This window comes from Apiospora hydei (assembly GCF_038363865.1).
Source record: "Apiospora hydei strain CBS 114990 chromosome Unknown utg000002l_segment0_segment0, whole genome shotgun sequence".
NCBI classification, from domain to species: domain Eukaryota; kingdom Fungi; phylum Ascomycota; class Sordariomycetes; order Amphisphaeriales; family Apiosporaceae; genus Apiospora; species Apiospora hydei.
Genome location: NW_027117361.1, coordinates 777,786 through 796,093, shown reverse-complemented (window position 1 = coordinate 796,093; position 18,308 = coordinate 777,786). Strand labels below are relative to the sequence as shown.

The 18,308-nt window shown below is 53.3% G+C and overlaps 5 protein-coding genes across 5 annotated transcripts; 2 read left to right on the top strand and 3 right to left on the bottom strand.

Annotated features, from left to right (window-relative positions):
• Positions 1-1,298: 1,298 nt before the first annotated feature.
• PG997_000254 (uncharacterized protein) lies at positions 1,299-1,586 on the top strand (the record flags this gene model as incomplete). The annotated part of the gene is made up of 1 exon (XM_066804569.1): positions 1,299-1,586. The coding sequence occupies one exon, from the start codon at positions 1,299-1,301 to the stop codon at positions 1,584-1,586; it is 288 nt and encodes a 95-aa protein (XP_066674342.1).
• A 3,329-nt stretch (positions 1,587-4,915) lies between these two features.
• On the bottom strand, positions 4,916-6,087 carry PG997_000253 (uncharacterized protein; the record flags this gene model as incomplete). Its single annotated transcript, XM_066804568.1, has 2 exons — positions 4,916-5,254; positions 5,398-6,087. 2 exons carry the CDS (start codon positions 6,085-6,087, stop codon positions 4,916-4,918), a joined length of 1,029 nt encoding a protein of 342 aa, XP_066674341.1.
• A 471-nt stretch (positions 6,088-6,558) lies between these two features.
• On the bottom strand, positions 6,559-9,302 carry PG997_000252 (uncharacterized protein; the record flags this gene model as incomplete). Its single annotated transcript, XM_066804567.1, has 3 exons — positions 6,559-6,669; positions 6,818-8,794; positions 8,925-9,302. 3 exons carry the CDS (start codon positions 9,300-9,302, stop codon positions 6,559-6,561), a joined length of 2,466 nt encoding a protein of 821 aa, XP_066674340.1.
• A 2,307-nt stretch (positions 9,303-11,609) lies between these two features.
• Positions 11,610-12,327, top strand: PG997_000251 (uncharacterized protein; the record flags this gene model as incomplete). The annotated part of the gene is made up of 2 exons (XM_066804566.1): positions 11,610-11,739; positions 12,092-12,327. The coding sequence occupies 2 exons, from the start codon at positions 11,610-11,612 to the stop codon at positions 12,325-12,327; spliced, it is 366 nt and encodes a 121-aa protein (XP_066674339.1).
• A 570-nt stretch (positions 12,328-12,897) lies between these two features.
• PG997_000250 (uncharacterized protein) lies at positions 12,898-17,321 on the bottom strand (the record flags this gene model as incomplete). Its single annotated transcript, XM_066804565.1, has 5 exons — positions 12,898-13,683; positions 14,294-15,016; positions 15,075-15,287; positions 15,332-16,597; positions 16,653-17,321. 5 exons carry the CDS (start codon positions 17,319-17,321, stop codon positions 12,898-12,900), a joined length of 3,657 nt encoding a protein of 1,218 aa, XP_066674338.1.
• Between the last annotated feature and the right edge of the window lie 987 nt (positions 17,322-18,308).

Below are 18,308 nucleotides of genomic sequence, written 5' to 3'. Positions count from 1 at the left end.
CCTATCATCACCAGATACGAGCAACTGGTAACTTCAACAGCCTGCAGATTACTCCTGATATTAGAATTTCCACCAGAGGCACAGGAGTGTCGCAGAACTGAACGACCGCCCAAGTAGGTAGGTAAGAGCAAGTGGGCTTGCTGGGGAAGCCGGAGCAACAGGAGCAACAAACGAAGACCTGTTCGATCTACTTACAGTAATCCAATCTCCATTGCCACATTAGGTCGAGCTATTGAACTACTCATATCGTGGTCGATCTTCGCATGCCACCGCGTGGGAAGGATTCGCGGCAATAGTAGTAGAGTCGCACGTCATTGCAAACTAGAAGGTGGGGTCCAGCTCGCTCCATGCTTGCAAGTGGGCACTGGCTGTGGTTCCTGAAGAAGAGATAGCAAACACAAGGAAGCATCTCGCATTCCTTCGCTCTCAACTAACCCAAACGGATCGGGCAAACGTGAATTGACGACACCATCGGTCAAGCTCCTAATCCTTTCGGAACCCGATGGTGCATCGCGCCCCAGGAAACAGGCGGGCTCGGATGGTTGTTACCCACGTCACCTAACAACAGGCCCCCTAATCAGAGAGAGCCATGCCATGGACCACAAGCGATACAGGTTGGAGGCATGCATATGTAATAATGACTGAATCCGAAGCCCCCGAGGGCTTGGGTCTGATGATATGGACGGATTGGCTCCTTCGGTCGTCCGATCCAATCACGCCAGCCCCCTCAGCCTCCCCGAAACGACGACATCTACTTTCCAAAGTGTCTCGTGAAGGATTGGTTGTTTCCTATCTGCGAGTGATCTTGCGTTGTAATACACGCCTTTTCTTTATTTCCAAAGCAAAACATGACACACGACAGGGCTGAGGGGCACAGTCTCGATCATCTTCGAGGCATACGCCAAAGGTGCCAACATGAGCCACCACCCACTAACAGCCAACATAGCAGAAGAAAAATCGAGCGATGTGCATCGAGTAGGAATGAGCAAACGGGTTGTTTCTTATCTGCCTAGCTCCCGCAATGGCACAGACCCAACAGCATTCATAGCCTTGGACCGCCGGTGTCCCTGACGTAAGGCTGGCTCCTACGGCAGGCAGTTGGGCGGTTTGGTGCCCACGCCCACGCCCACGCCCATCCGCAACGTGGAGCAGCCGAAATCCTTCATCGGGCCCCTGCGAAACACTTCCACCAACTGGCATCAGCTGTCGCTAGGGGGTCATTTCTTTCCTTTTTTCCCTCTCTGTTGCTCTCCACACTGTCGATGACACAACAACACCAACGACACGACACCGCAACGATGCCACATTACAATATAGCCACGCGCGCAGCCGTTGTGGCTCTAAAGTCACCGCACAGCGGCAAAACCAATGCTGAGATTGAGGCCATTACTGGTGTCAAAATACGTTCTATCAAACGGATCTATGCGCGTGCCATCGAGTCCGGATTTGACCCCAATGTTCTCCCCATCCAACTTCGCGACGAATGGCTTGTTGACAAGCCCCGATCCGGCCGGCCTTCCACCAAGCTTGCCAAGGCCATCTCCAGTACCGAACAAGTGACCGAACAAGTGAGCTCACCTAGTTAGTATGGAGCCGCCAAATTCTCGCTACCATCATGCTACCCAAAGTCGGGTTGGACAACATTTCAGTTGGCAGCTCAAGCACATATCATGAAACGTCGGAGGGTAGTACACGCAGCACTTGATATGAGGGTTATCTACATACACACTTGACAGGCTCGGGGTTTGGGTGAGCTTTGCAAGTATGTATGCAGCTCACTCGGTTCGCCTCGCGTCAGCACGCACGACGATCTCGCTCCTCAGCTGGGCTACCTTACAGAAATGCTGACCACCACCCACCCAACTGGTATTGGTCGTCGCTGTGTCCGCCGTCTAATATGACCAATCAACGGTCAACCCGTACCACCTCTGCCGAGGAAACAAGAGTGTTGCATTGGCTGCGAGGCTGCGCATTGGGATTATGGTGATCCTGATGGTGGGTGTGACGGTGACGACACATAACGCCAGCCCAAACAGCCAAATTCCAGGCTGATTTGTATGTAGTACGACCCGACAAGGATTTGCTTACACTACCAACCAGTATTTGCGAGTAGAAAAAAATACAAGCCCATGAAATCCGAACCCTCCAACCAAGCTGGAGCTGACGACCCATCCGCATCCCACCACCACGGTTGATTACCTACTTGGCGTGCGTCTGTTTCAGATGGAATTAGGTTAAGACTAGCATCCAATCCACGTTGCAGTGCAGCGATGCTGTTATGCATTACCACCCACACACTCGGAGCCGATTGGTGTTGAAGCATGTAGTAGCCCGTCGGATGCGAGCGAGTTGCGAGTGAGTGTGGCTTTAGGTGCGACTAACATTCTCGGGCATCCCGCAAATGTGTAAACAAGTTCGAATCTCCTGGCCTGGCCTCTCGTTGGTCTGGTCGCCCGTCCATCCCGGGGTAATAGAACTTATCTCGCATTCCATCCGAGGCAGAAAGAGAAGGCTGACTAAGGACCAGGTGAGATGATGGCGCAAACTGTGTAATCTTCTCGCTCCAGCACCCCAGCAATGCCGGGCCATGGCATGTTTGTTGGTTCGCCTTATATGCCCGCAAAGAGTGCAAGATGACCAACAGCCGTCAGTACTGTAAAGCCCCATTCCCATAGAGCCCCCAAAATGCCAGGATGCATGTAACCCGAAAATCATGAAAAATCAGCCGCTTCCTTCCAACCAACCAACCAACCACTGTTGGATGCAGGTGTTCAGCTTGCATTCATTCTCCGCATATGATCTGGGATTCTCCGCGCCATCCATTTCCGTGCAATCCGACATGGCCTATCCGCGATATGCCGACGGAGGACACGTATGGCATTCTTTGGAAAGTCCGAAGACATTAAGAGGCAAGCCCTCTGCACCGTCTACATGTCACCCCTCTTTCTGTCCTACCGACGACGTCTCCTTCTCATCGATTGCGGTCGTCACCACTACCACATCGTGCATCTTTCCGGCACTTCCGCGGTTCTAGTCGTCCTAAAGTCCATGACGACTCGCCTCGAGGAATGTGAGACATCCGAAGAGTAGCAAGCAACCCACCAAACTCCGAGATCCAACGGGCAGTTGTATTTCCCCGGACTCTCCGAATCGGACATAATTTCTGATTTCCCGATGCCGTTTCGCGAAAAGCCCTTTTCGTGCCCCTCGTCATCATTCATCTTCCATCATCATCTTCGGCATAGGTAAGCAGCAGTAGTAGTTCACATGAGACACGCAAGCCACCAGCTTAGGTACGCCCGTTAGGTCCTGTCTTTTCGCGCACAGTCATCGCGGCGGCAACTAGTTTGGCCCCCGATGGATGCCGCGCTTAGTACGCGGGTCTCAGAGTGGGTGGGTTGGTGGGCTAAGAGAGAGAAACCCCAACTTTTCCCAGTAGTGGTTAGAAGTGCGCCCGCATCGACGACGGGACAATGGTGGGGTCCCTTTTTCCGATCGACTGACCTGATACAAGTAAGTCAATATACTGCTAGCCCGGTTCTCGCATCTGATTTGCTACGCATCCGAGCCACTACCATTGTAGGTCAGCCGTAGGCGGACGCGCATTGTAATCATAATTAGCAGAGTTGAAATCGACAGTAGTAAACGCTAGCTAGAGCTGAAGATGTCCTATTTCCGGTGACGATGAGAGATTAGGGCACTTTAGTAAGCCTGCTAAACCTAGGGGACTACTAAGCATAAGTGAACGGCGACCAAAGATCGATCGTGGCGTCCGGCAATCCAGAAAAGGATTACACCAAGGCAGTAATGGGTTAGCTGGTTGATACCCGTGCTGGCCAGATCATGGCTTGTGATTCGGAAGCAGTAGCCATCAGTTCCCGGCAGAAGGGGTATTATCCCCATCGTGAATGAATGCGGCTTGCCATATGTTAGGCGGCTTGCCCCATGTCTTGCATAGAGCGGGCCGTCGCTTGAGGCCCAGGTGATAAAAGGAGGTCGCGCAGAGCCACGATCTGTCCACGCCTTTGACATTGAGATTAGCAAACGATAACTCACCCCAGAATTGGCATGGGCTACGATGGACACTGTCGGTTAGGTAGAGATGTTCTTACACAGGTAATATCCGTATAATGGATATTCCAATTGAATGATGGCACCGATACCACAACTCTTTGACATGGAACGGCCTATAAGTATTAGCTAAATGCTCGTCGTGGGTTAAACTATAAACACAGGCATTGCAGGTAGCTGTAAAATCTATCACTTGTTCTTATGAAGTTTCATCTAGTGTTATGTTATGCCCATATCGCGAGTATTAAATACTTGAAGAAGGTAGCGCGTTTAGGAGAGAAGCTAATGGGAAGCCGATGGGAATTCTATGAAATCTTAATAACAATTTACTATAATATTAAGGAGAACCCAATGAGAAATTAGTGTACATATCCATCGATTATATTCAATTTATCGGGAGACTGTCGTGTTGGCTGATCTAGATGCTGGTCGCCATTGCCCCAAAATCCCAGGTGTCTAACCGTGACGGCCCGACATCCATATCCATCTCTCCATATAAACGGACCAAACTCGTAGCCCTGTACTATTCTTAGTCCTCAAATCTTGGAGGAGCCGGCGTAAAAGGGGGGCAACTGCCACAAGCTATTTCTTCGGCCATCGATGTCGAGTCGGCAACGTCCCCGACGAAGCGGCCAATGGTGAGGGGATCGTCCGAGGACCAAGACTAGAGCACCAACGAAAATGCTCTTGCGGCGCTCCAGGCGGTTGGCGAAGAACGTGGTGACAATGGTGCCGAGGGTTGAAGGTATAATGGCCCAATCGAAAGGTATTGAAGACCAAAGTCCAGCTTGCCAAGGAGAGAGAGACGCGGCACTCTTCCGATGTGTAAGAAGCGGGCTCTCTATCACATGACGCAACACATCGAGACATCGATGTTGGGCTTGCTAGGACCGCCCGTATCTTTCCAGTACTTAAAGTCCTCAACCACGTCCTTTCTCCTCTCGAGGACCCTAGCCATCGTTCGCAGGCATTCCCGGTCGTGCCCCTGAAACGCGATTGACATCAGCATCACTGGCTTCGGCCGGGACCACGAGGCGCCCGACTCGTAGACCCGGATGTAGGTTTTGTTCCGGACCTCCCTCAGAGCCTTCTCGAGCTCCTTGAACGTGAGGATGAAGTACGTCGCCAGCCGGACGACGTTGAGGCCGGACTGACCGTCGAGTATATCGCCGTTCAGGTCCCACTTCACGAGGCTAAGCAATTTCCGCGAGTTTATATCGACATCTGAGAAGCCGGAAGCGTGGGAGTGAAGCTTTCCGCTAAGCCGTGGCAGCGCGGTTTCAAACTTATAGTTCTCCCGGATGTGGGGGGGAGATCCTCAGGAACCGGATCGGCGGGGTCGGATAAGGCTTCCCGCATCGCCTTTGAACCCTTCAGCAAGTCTTCTATGGCCCTCGGGTTGTCCTTTAACACCATCGAAACAAGGGGCGTCATCTCCAGCTTCGCCTCGCCGGTGCGGGGATCGACGACGTGCTTCGTCTGGGCAAGCCGTACGCCTATCAATAGAGAGAACATCACCTCCTCGTCGGGGATGCGGTCGGGGTTCCAGGTGGCGCGGCGCCACATGCTCAGCACAGTCCCGGGCTTGCGGCGTTGATAGTCATCCGCATTGAGCATTCGGTAGAATTCCGTCGCTGTCTTGGGTACTGCTTGCCTTCTAGGCCGCTGTCGTTTCGGCGCTTTGCCGTACCTGGCATCGAGGTGCTCCAGCATGGCTTCATCGAGCTCGGACAGCGGAGGCTTGCCATCCTTGAACATATCCGGATAAAACAATCCGGGAAGCGTCGCGTAGGTGGCTATAGGCTCCTCGATATATCCCGTCTGCAGCATCATGTTATGGATGTGCATGAGCAGAATGGGCTCGGCCATTTCATCCCAGAGGCCGATACCGAGTGTGTTGGATATTGCCAGTGCCTCCAGAAGCGCGGCACCACAGAGGACAGAGGAGAACTGCCAGAGACCATTTGTGTCGAATCTAGCAAACCGCGAAGAATGTCCAGACGTCGTCCCGTCCATGTGTCTCGATCCCCCCAACCGTTCGCTGAAGTCGTTTTGCACAAGCTCAAGAACCTTGAGGGAGTGCAGGTGATGATTGGTCGGTTTATCGACAAGATTACCTTCCTTTGCTGCCACCTCCTTCAGCGTCTGGGTAGCCTGCAGCCATCCGTTCTAGGGATTGGCTTGCTCGCTACCAAGGAAGGCAGCGAGATCGCGTCTCGGGCTAAACGATGGCGGCGGACTCCGGGTACGCTGGCCGTGAAGGAACGAATTGACCCATCCACGGGAGGCAGTAAACGCATCTACGATGCACTGCAGTTGGAAGACGTGGTTCGCCTTAAAAGGCCGCCACAAGACAGTTCTGTAGCACAATAGATCCATACTCCGAGACTGAATCATAAAATAGGAAATGCCCAACAAATGATGGCTCGTTCATTATTTCTTCCCGTCTATATACACTCCATCCCAGCATGTAGTTCCTCCATGTCTCTACAAGATGCGGCAAGCAGCGTCCAGGCACTTGCCGATCTCTTCATCACCATCGACGGGCTCCCGCTTCGGCGTCGGCTTCTTGCCCGGCCAGTACATGAGCTCTCCGGCCTGCATATGTGTGTCGTTGAATGCTTGCGCCAACGTTTGGTAGAAGGCCTCGTCCCCCCCGTCCCTGGAGCGCCCAGTGCGTGAACGCCGCCCGTCTGTCCCATCCGTAGGGGTTGTGGTTACTGTAAATCCCCTCATCATAGGGGACCGTGCGGTAGGACAACGGCCCCCTCGGGTACAGATACTGCTCGATCCGCTGGAACACCCTCACACAGTGCGCGGCGACCGCGGCGAGGTCGAGGTTGGACCGGCACCGGCTGCCTTCGACGTCCGTGTGGAGGTCGCACATCAGGAGGGCCAGCTTGTTCGCCGTAGAGATCCCAGCGCCGTCTTCGTCGTCGGGGGAGGCGGAGGTGATGAGTAGTCGTCCGTCGCTCAGTCTTTCGGGCTTTTGGCTTCCTTCGGCGCTGCTGCTGCTCGGATTGGGGACGTCGTCTTGTTGCGCCTGCTTCTCCTGTCTCCAAAACATTTGACAAGATCGCAGCAAGTCTCTCCAGGGGATACCTTTCTTCTTGGCCTCCAACACTTGCGGTGTGTCTGGAAGTCTCTTCTCGCCCGTGAAAGGGTCGACTGCCGGTTTCGTTCGGGAGATCCGATACGAAAGCAGCATCAAGTAGGGACACAACTCTTCGTCGGGTATGCGGTCCACATCCCAATCCGCGCGGCGGCACGAATCCAAGAAAGAGCTCGTCTTGAAATACTGGTTGTCGTTCGAGTCGAGGATGTGGTGGATGTCTAAAGCCGTCTGGGAAGCTTCGTGTTCGACCGACTGTGTTTCAGTAGGTGTTGCCTCGAGACTGTTGCGACTGGTCTTGGCATTGATACGTTCGAGGAACGCCTTAGCAAAATCCGAAGTCGGGACCTTGGCGCCTGCGAAAAAGTCGGCCTGAAACCAGCGAGTGAGCATCACGAACAATTCCACAGGTTTCTTGAGATGTCCCTTAACTACCAGCATGTTGTGCAGGTGTATGATCATCAGACACTCTGGCGTTTCGTCGCAAAGGCGACGGCCAATCGAGTAGGCAATGCCGAGCGCCACCAGCAGCCCAGCGCCGCACAGGAGAGGAGAGAAGTCCCACAGGCCGTTCGGGTTGGAACGATAGAAGCATGAAAGAGCATTGACAGTCGATCCCGTAGTACTGTGTCTTGATCCTCCCAGCTGACTGATAAACCGAGAGCGCATGCATCCGATCTTCTCGACGGTATCCGGGAGTATTTTGGCTCTGCGAAGAGCAAAGTAGTCATGTACAAAGGGCGACTCGAGATGATACATGTAGCCCGAATTTTCATAACCGGTAGCCATTCTATTGTGATGCATGAATAGGTCGATGTCGCGTCTGGGGCGAAATGAGTCTGGAGGACTCTTGATAAGATGACCACGCAAAGTTATGAGCCACCCACGTGAGACAACAAACGCATCTACGATGCATTGCAGCTGAAAAACGTTACGGGGCAAGATTTTACGCTTGGTGCCCGTTGCCGGTTTGTTGTTGGCGAGAAACTTGATGGTGGCTGCGAAGTCGTTCAGCCCAAACAGCTCTTCATCCGGAACCTTGGAGGAGGCATTGACGAGGTCGTAAAGCCAGCTGGCGGTGTATGTTCGTCGCCACTTGATTTTCTGCGCCGGGGTCGCTCGCTGTAGGTCATAATCAGGATCCCAGCTCTGGATCTCGTCCAACATGCGCTTGGTTGGCCAGCCGCTGTACGTCTTTTGGAAGTCGCGGAGGAAACATAGTAGATCGCGATATGCATAAAGCATGATCTGTTCTTTCATGTCAAGATCAAAAGCCTTGACCTGCTCGTTACCTGCACTGTCGTGCCCGACGACACGTAAGACCACGCCACGCTGGTCGGGGCGTCCCCCTGTCAAGGCGTCCATGACAGTCTGGAAATTGTTGCGATCTGGGAAATCGATTGCGAAGGCCGATTCTGACTGCTGGAACATGGCGACAGCAAAGTGGGATACGCCAGCCCCAACGTCACTATGGAGACCTTTATAAGCGACATCATGCCAAGTATTCTGGTTACGACTTCGAAGCCCAATGTATTTCTTTGCCAAGGCCTGGCAAGCCATTTGGTAACCAATGTCGCCATCTTCGATAAAACAGCAGTCTTCCAGCGCAACCTGGAGGGGGGACGACGCGACAGCTGCATCCTGCCACAGCTGCTGTGGTTTCCGAGGTTTCCCTTTTTCCTTTCCTGTCTCTTTTGCCTTTGGATTTCGTCCGTTGTTTCTGTGAAGCAGGAAAACTTACAGGCTCAGGCGCTGAATCGCTATGACTGCCACTCTGGTTGCCTCCAGTGCTGAGCGCACTGAACTTATTGGCAGAGTCCACGAGCTCTTTCAAGGAATCCTCATCGGGGCTTTGGGCAGTACTGCTGCCAGTCTCTTGTTTCTTGGCAATTCTGGTCGAGCTACTGAGGGTGTCGAGGGCGTCGGAGAGGCTGTTGATGAAATGCTTGTGTTTGTCATTGCTTTTCCGGAGTTCTTCGTCTGTTTTACTGGTGTTGCCTTCCAGTTGGACGAAGAATTCATGCATCATCATGCGGGCGCGGATGACGCTTCGGAAGAGGTAGAAGATCAACCCGGGAATCTCAGGCGGATCCATATGCTGGCTAATGAGGTTGGCCATGGCCAGAATACCGGCAACGGTAATTTGACCGGTGGTGTTTACTTCCATTCCAGGGACTCCGACTCCATCCTTGTGTGACCGGATGATTCCGTTGGAGGTACTGATGAGCCAGTGAATTAGGTGTCTTGTGTCCCTCGTGTAACTCTCGTGAAGATCGCGGGTTTCCATAGCCAGTAACACTTAACTTTAGTGAAATCTACCTATGTGTGGGAGCTTTGCAAAACAGCAGTAGGGAAAGAAAGACTGGTGATTATGCTTGTCACGAGACAGCTTGTAGTGGTAGGTGAGAATGGCGTCGAACACCGAGACAATTTGCAGTGGTAGCAAACGGTAGTAAGTGCTGCTGAGAATTGAGGTGTAGGTTGACTCTGGTTAAACAGAGCTAGATCAGGTTCATTTGAAAAGGAAAGATAGGGTTGGGAATGGAAGGGAATGAAACCAATCGCTGATGAAATCTTTGTTTTGATGAAAGCGCAGTGGATTGATTATTGTGTTAAGCATTTCTTTTCGCTTGTTGGTTGTAGTCACAACGTGGGTTTGTGAGGGCTTCTCAATAGGCACAGTGGATTGTTAAGAGCGAGAGCAAATCACCCACCTAAAAAAGAAGACTTCTTAGGTTAATGGAAAGTGAAAGTGAAGTTGAGAGTCAGTGATGGATTTCACACCACTGTTGTGAGTGGCAAGTGAGTGATGGTTCTCATACCACTAGCTGGTGCCGAGTAACCTCTATCGCCAACTGCCTGCTCAGATGTAGGCCAAATTGCGCTTGAGCTTCTGGACTCTGGGGATGTTGATAACAGGGCTTCACCAAGCCAGCTGCGGCCAGCACCTTCCCCTAGGTAAGTCGCGATACCTGCCCGCCCCATCCTCAACCTCAACATGCCGCTTGTCATCGCGTGACCAGCTTGCCATCGAGGCAGCCATTGCCTAGCAGCAACTGATGTTGGAGACATTCCCAGTATTCCATTGAGTAGAACCAATTCTGTACAGTATGCAGCAGTTGCTCAAGCGGAAGTATCATATCCAGTCGACCCCCTGCCGCAGACCACATCGTCCCGTGGGTGATGCGGCTCAAGGGCCTCAGATGGCGACCCGAACAAGGATGTGTAAGCAAATAAAGAGACTCCTAGTAGACCGAGTGTCCTATGTATGTGTAAGTATCTACCCAGCATGAGCCCGTGTCAATGGTCTATGTTCTTCATCATTCAACCCTGCCCCGAAGTTCAACGCCGTCGTCATGTTGCTCGGAAGACATTACTTACCCGGCCATCTCGGAACTGTCCTTGATCTCTCCCTACATTCCTCCTAGTTCCCGTGGCCGGGGTGGGTTCTCCGTAGGCACATCCTTGAAAGCTCCACGGATTCTCACATGGGTTGAGCTACAAGGGGCCCGCCTCCAGGGTGAAAGCTTCAAGCAACGTCGTGTCTCTTTACAAAGGTGATGATATGGGGCGTTTCCTCGACAGCCATGCTAATCAATTGACCATAACATGGTGACATCGAAAATCTATTAGCCGATCTTCTACGTGTAAGTACCGGAGTCTCAGGGGAAAGGGCTAAGGAGGCAGGCCCCTCTCAAACCGTTGCATAGTGGAGAGGAAAGTGAAGAAAGAAGCCATGCTCGGGACCAGCCGAAGCTCACCCCATTCGTTCCTGTCTAGCCACCTTGTCACCATATGCGATTGGAATGGATGCTTCTTATGTATGCCAGTGTCGTGGTTCTTCAGCAACATGTCTCTTGATTGATTAGAAGCAAGCTCGCATCCATCTCGTCGTGTAAGTTGGCTGCAAAGCATGCCAAGCAAGATGACGTCATAAACAAACCACCCTGCCCTTCAACGTTGGCAGCCCCACCGCCAGGAACCGGTAACAAGCTTTTGGGCGTCCCTGCATTCTTGTTTCTACGGATTCCAGCACCATCCAAAATCGGCTGTCGCTCGATTGCTTTGGGGGGACAACATCAGTTGATGGATGGATGGTATGTCCGTTCCATCGGTGATACATACATATACAATCTGCTTGTGATATATACTCCAGAGTAGACAAGAGCCAAATAATTGTGCATCCTGCTGGCGTTGGCGTCGCTTGACTTCCTGCTGCTTACTGCCCGTGTGGTTGTTTTACCATACACCACATCAACCGTCTATCACTCGGTATGACCACATTTGAGGGAAACAAAAGAATGCCCCCCTATAGCATCATATCATCTGATTGGCTCTGAAAACCCATCCAAACACACTCATGGGGACAAGAAGGACAAAAAGACCCGGCAACGCGGCGGCCGGTTCCGCAGAATCCACCAGCAGCATGTCCGAAAGCGACCTCCGCCTCCGGGCTCTAGCCGAAGAGCACCAGAAGGCCATGGCCGAGGGCGAGGCCAAGATGCGCAGCCTCGGCAGCACCTATAACACGGCCATGGAGGAGGCCAAGCAGCGAAGTGAGTGGTCTGTCTTGGTTTTTGGTCTCCATTCCACTCCCCTTCCCCTTCCCTATCTTGCACCAGCCCATCAACCTATTTGATATAGTAATGTTGACACTTCACTCGAGTCCAGCAACTGGACCATGAAAAGAACATGGCCGAAGCCGAAGCAAATAGTAAGTCCTTTTCTCAAGTAGCCAGTCCCACATGCTGTTCATCCTACCTCCCCTACACGCCCATCATGGTGGTGACGACGACGGTCGACGACCTGCTGCTCTGGTCGACAGAGAAGAAAGTGGCCGCCCTCACCGCGGCCATGGGCTGCATCCATTCTCTGTTACCGAGCATATGTATTAACCATCCTCCAAAGTGCGCCAACTCCGCCACGAAGAAGCCATGGCCGAAGCCCGCCGGCAGCTCAAGCGCTACACCGCCGGCCACGAGGGCGCCATGCGCCGCGCCCAGGCCTCCATGCGCGAGACGACGCGCCTGCACGAGCAGGCCATGCGCGACGCCCACGCCCGCATCGCCCAGCTCGAGCACAACAAGGCCATGGCCGAGGCGGCCGCCAAGATGCAGAGCCTCAAGCAGATGGAGGCCGGCTAAGGCTGAGAAAGAGAGAAACGAAACGTTTTCTTCCAGTGGCAAATCAAACAGAGCAGAGTGTTTAGATCAAATATTTACCATAGCATGTATTTTCATTCATGTATTACCTACTTTATGCCAAAGAGACTTACACACACAAACGTATCATCAATCACAACTTTGACAAACATGCCCCGTCCGTCCATTTGTTCTCATGACTATTGCCCGTCGAATCATGTAACAATCATTAAAAAAGGAAGAAACCGTCTCATCGTTTCCATGATACTGTACAGCAGCCACAACAACCACAACAACGGCCAGAGATTCGCCCCAGACCCCTCGGGGTATAATCACATATATATTACAAGACACAAATACGACATGACAAGGTCGTCATCATCAACATCCGCCTACCAATGACCGGCGGCGCTCCAAATCACACCAACCCTTTCCTTTCCCCTTTCCTCAACCTTTACAAATCCTACGCCGGGGCCTCTTCAGCCAGTTAAGCCCAGGGCGCACCGCTACATAATCATCGCCCAAACCGCGGGCCCGGTCGTCATCCATAGCCTTCCGTACATCGGCCGTTTCCTAAACGACGACCTCCTCATCATCGGGGTCCTCAATACTGGTCCTTGACGTCGCTTCGTGAGTGCTCTTTATCTTCCCACCATCATCCCCCGTGACCTCGCTCGAGGCCGCCTTCTCACCACCACTACTGCCTCCTTCCTCTCCTTTGCCCTTTTCCTTTTCCTTCTCCTTGGATCCAAAACCCGGGCCGCTGAACGGCCACAGGCTGGTAAAGGCCGAGGTCTTCTGGTTCTGGTTGGGAGGATGAAGTGGAAGCGGCTTAACGATGACATTGGCCTTTTCGTTGCTTTCACCTTCCTTCTCTACTTCGGGCATGGCGAAATCACCGAATTCTTCGTCGTCATCCTCCGCTGCCTCGTCCTTTTCCGAGTCCGAGTCGTCATCTCGTCCGTCCCCAAACTTCTCGTTGGACCGACGTGACAGGGCACCTCGCCACCAGCTACCCCGGGCTTGCTGGTTCCAGGATCCGGCATCGCCACCTTCGCCAAGACCATCATCGCTGTCAATGTCATCCTCTTCGGCATCGTCACCAAAAGGATCCCGAAGTATGCTGTCGGGCTCCCGGGTGAGCTTCAGCTCGTCGCTATCATCATCACCGTTCTCGATTTCTGCTGATTGTGACGACGTAGCTACGGAGCTCTTCTGATGCATTGCGAGGCGCGCAGCGAGTTGCAGCCGGGCACGGGAAGGGGGGATGTTCAGCGGCGGCGGTGGGGGAGGCGGTGGCGGGATGGAAGGCGGGTCCAATGACGACGAGGCATTCAGAGGATCAGTGTATGCACGGAACTAAGAAAACAGTTAGCATATTGTCATGAAAATCTAAAGTAATGGCGATGAAATGCTGAGTTTGAAGGGAATGTGGAAAGGCAACGGGGCTCATAGCAGCTGTAGCAACAAGGGGTTCAACAACACAGTCTTATATTGTCACGCAAGGCGAAGTGGGTGACCCGATCAGACTGTGAGTGATGTCATCCTTCGCTGTTGCTGCTATCTGATCGCTTTTGATATCCTATATGCTGACATGACTGCCGCTAAAGGCTTCCAGGAGCTGTTCAGACTGGCCAGAAAAAAAGGATCAAGAAATGGAGTCCGCAGCATGCACAAATGGCCGCCATGTTTTCAGAAGCCGTATGAACCAGTCCCTCACGGCAGCGAGGAAGTTGCGCAGCTAAGGAAATCTCTTCCGACGCTTCGCAAGGGGCTCGCCGTCAAAGCGGCTCGCTCGCAGCGGCCTTCCGCCTCCTCTCCTCTAGGTCGAAGTGGATGGGCCGCCCATGATAGAGTTAAGTGCCAGCGTAGCAGCTGCTGGTCCTGAAGCGCTCCTTTGGTTTCCTGCTTTGGATGATGATGGGGACAATGTGGCATGAGAAGGGGAAGGGGCTGGTGGCAAAGGAACATCGCCCGAACCGCCGCCACCAGTTTCGCTGGCGGCGGCGCCTGACGGATCACTGACCTCGTTGTTGACATCTTCTTCGTTCTCCTCCGACTCGTCTTCGTCCTCGTCACTAGAGCTGCCGAAGCCCGAGCCCAGCAGGCCAGAACTGATACTGAACGGACCAAGACTGCTTCCACTACCATTGTCCGGCATTTCCGCGGTAGCTCCGCCGTTCAGACCTGCTTCGGCCAGAGCGTTCGATCCACCCTGGGCGTTTCCAAGACCAAGGCTTGACAAACCCATGCCTCCAAGACCATTGCCGGCCATTGCAGCCCTGTTGCTCATCGCGACCTCGGGCCTTACGCCGCCGAGAATGGCGTTGTCTCGTTCCCGCGTTTCGGCCAAAGCACCCTCGACGTAGTTGATCCAGTCTTGGCTCATGACGCGATCTAGCACTAGCTCGGACAAGAGCTCGGGAGGGTTGCGCTCGGTGAACTTGACCACTTCCTCGGCGATCAGAGTGAGGTGACCCATGTAACCCATGCGCGTCTTGTTCTGTGCTTGTGAGGTCTCGCTGGCGACCTGGCCCTTGATGATGGCGTTTGTCACGTCGGCCGCCTCGAATAGGGAGATGGCCAAAGTAGGGTTGTATCCACGATCCATAGGTCCATTGAATACTTGCTGAACAATATCGTAAACCACATTATGCAAGAAGTTGTTCCAGGGGTATTTGAAGAAAAATGTCTATGTATAGTCAGCACAAATGCACCACGAGTGGTAAGGAGGGAAATCCAATAGTTACCAGTATGGTAGGGACAACTTGATGCTTCACAAATTGCATCTTTAGGAAGTCGCCGACAACAGGCTCCACCGGCTCTTCAGGGGCCGCAGCGGCAGCTGGCGCTTCACTCGCGTCAGCTTTATGACCAACCACGATAGACTCCTCGTCGGTCTTGGTTGGTGGTACGGGAGCGGGAGTCGTCGTGGAGTTCGCCGTGGACTCATCCTTGGTGCTCTCGGCTTCTTGAGTATCCGCACTCCGGATCACTAAGGGGCAACCTCGGCAGGCTTATCTTCATCGCTCTTGTCACTGGGTGTGGGCTCTGAGCTTGAAGAGGGAGTCTCGGTCTTCGACTCGGAAATAGCTTCCGGTGCCGAGGTAGCGTTATCGGGAGTTGGGTTCACGTCCTTCTTTGCATCAGAAGCGTCCTCGGATGTCGATTTCTTCTCGGAGGTGGCCTCTGTCGTTGTTTCCGCAGGTGCAGTCGGGGGCTGCGCTTCGCTGGTCGGTTCATCGACACTGGTGACACTGGAATCCCCTTCAGTTGAAGAAGCAGCCATCTTAATAGGTGCCTTCCTGGGAGAAAGGGGCGCTACGACCAACTCGGGGTTCTCGAATTCGGGAACTTCCTGCTCGTGGACTTTGTTGTCGTGGACGTTCAGTCTGGGGGAACTCAGAGGTTCATCCACAAAGTCTTCATCGTCCTTGTCAAGGAACGAGGCGGAGGAAGCGGGAGGTAGAATTTCATCCTCGGCCTTGACGAACTCATGGGATGTGTCTTCAGTCATTTCACCGGATGGCGCAACCTCCTCAAAGCCATCGTCGTCTGACGCGTTTGTCACTTCAAGGCGGCGTCCGTCATCGGGAGACGAGTGTCGGCCACGCATAGTGAGATCCTCCGCCGAAGACTGCGCATCATCGCCACGGTTCATCACCAGCTTCCCTTCGGCCCGCAACCGCTGCCTCTCTTCGTCTCGTACGGCGATGACTTGCTCAGACCCAACCTCGTTCAATAGAGCCATGTTGCTGCAGTGCAAGAGCTCTGCCATGAGCTCGCAGGTCTTGAAGCGATCGAATCCGAGAGGTTCAATCTTGTCCCCGAAGGTCGATTCCAGACGCTGTTTTTGGGCAGGGGTATGCATGATCAGGTTCATGAAATCGGGCACGTGTTCGGCAAACATGCGCAGGAGATTGCCCAAGTAAATCGGATCCCGGCTGGAGGGTTGGGCGTTGTTGTCAGAGCCAACGTCAGGGTCGTAGTCCGAGTTGTTCTTGCGGATAACCTCAATAATAATGCCCACGCCGACAGTCAAAGGGTTTCCGCCGCCCAGCATGTAACTAATCAGCTTCTCCACACAGTCCTTGGAGACCAACTGCCTTGTAAGCTCATTGGGACCAATGCAAGCCTGCTCGTTTTGGGAAGCATTGGCCGAGACCGTGATGATGGCCTTGATAAAATCGCCTGCGGATGTTTGCGTAGCCCAGCTATGCTCGGGACCCAGGAAGGAAAGTAAAGTTGGCATGACATCTTTGGTATAAAGCCACTGAGTTGCTTTGGTTAGCATGGGTATGATCATACGTGAATGCATTTTGTCTCACCTCAACCACACCTTGGCCACTCTCTGTTCGCTCCAGGCTGATGATCTTCAGCAGAAGGTCCATAACCATGGGGCAATCGACATGGCGCAGCATGTCGGCGACGGCGCCGTCCAGAGACTTGAGCAGATCCAGCATCTCCTCGGTCTTCTTGTCGAACAAAGATTCGTTCACCTTGGTGAAGTAGCTGGCCTGCAGAGGATCGAGAGGCGCCGGGAGCTTGAGGAAATTCCAGAAGTTGCGGAGCAGCGATGTGCTCTCCATGAGGGCCTCGTAGATGGACCAGTTGTCAGAGGAGAGGACCTCGGCCGCGACATAGGCATATCGGTTGCGCTTCTTCTCGACCTCATCCTCGGCAGCCTCTCCGTCGTTTGTGGCGCTGGATGAGGCTCGCGGGCGGCCGAAGGACAAGCGGGACTTGCCCTTCTTCTCCTCCTCTTCCTTTTCCTCATCGGGATTTTCGACAGGCTCTAACTTTGGGGCGACGACATATTCGAGCAGCTTCTCCAGAACCTTTTCTTCACGGAGGTATTCGATGAGCTTTGTATTATGTTGCTTAAGCTCTTGGATCAGATCGCTCTCATCAAGAAGATCCTCGAGTTGGAAGTCTTGCTTATCGAGGATGGTATCGATGGTGGAGATGTTGGCGTAGCCGCCAAATCTCCAAAACATGGTGAAGGTATTGGGCGGGCTCAATGCCCTTTCGTTTGGGGGGTTGTTGGCGTAGACGAATGAACCGGGAGGCAATCACCGGCGCCAGACATGCGAGGTTAAGGATGTCGGAGGGCTCTATACGAGAGCGTGGAGGTCAGCATACGGAGATGCCTTGTCGTCACCGTCACCTGTATGAACCGATTGGTTGCGGTTGTTCCGGGCAGGAAGGGTTGAATGGCTCGGGCCGTATCGGAAATAGAGCCAGCAGGCGCTGTGATGCGATAGGGCTATGGATAGTGGTGTTCGGGGACGTAGCGGTCGCAATGTGGGATAAGGTCTAGGCTTGGTGCTTGGTGCCTCTCGAGAGTTGGAGACAAGGCTGAACCGTCTATCGTGGATGATTGGTACGCGGCGCAGGTGTATGAAAAAGACCGACCTTTGGGCGATGGAGGTGATTCTTGTGCAACACTGATTTAACTGCTGGGAAAGACAGGGTATGCAAATGCCTTGATCAGATTGCGCCAAAGTCCATCCAGGCAGGCCAGCGCAACCGTCGGACCAAATTGGGTATCTTGGGAGGGGTGTTTGTTCCGCGCCGATCCGTCTAGAGATGCAGAATGCGAATATGTAGAGGGTATGCAAATGTAGTAAAGGCTGTGAAACAAAAAGCCGGTGGAAACGAAGGTGTTGGGGATGTCCCGGCTCAGCAGGGCCAGCAGTCGAGAGATAGCTGGATAAGGGAAGAAGGGTCTGGTTCGGGTTCTGGTTCAATCGACAACTGTAGCCAGCGTCCACGCTACACGAACTCAAACAACCTGGGGGGGACCTGCAGTTGCGGGTAAAATAGCAGGTTTGAGCTCGAAGGAGTGCGGGCAGGCAGTAGGTTAGGTTGTCTGCTGGGAGCTCCCCCAAAACCCAGTGTATCGATCAATGGGTTCGGGTCGAAATTGAAGATGTGAAAGGTGTCACCTCTCTCTCTCCTTCTCTCGCGTGCTCTCTCTCTCT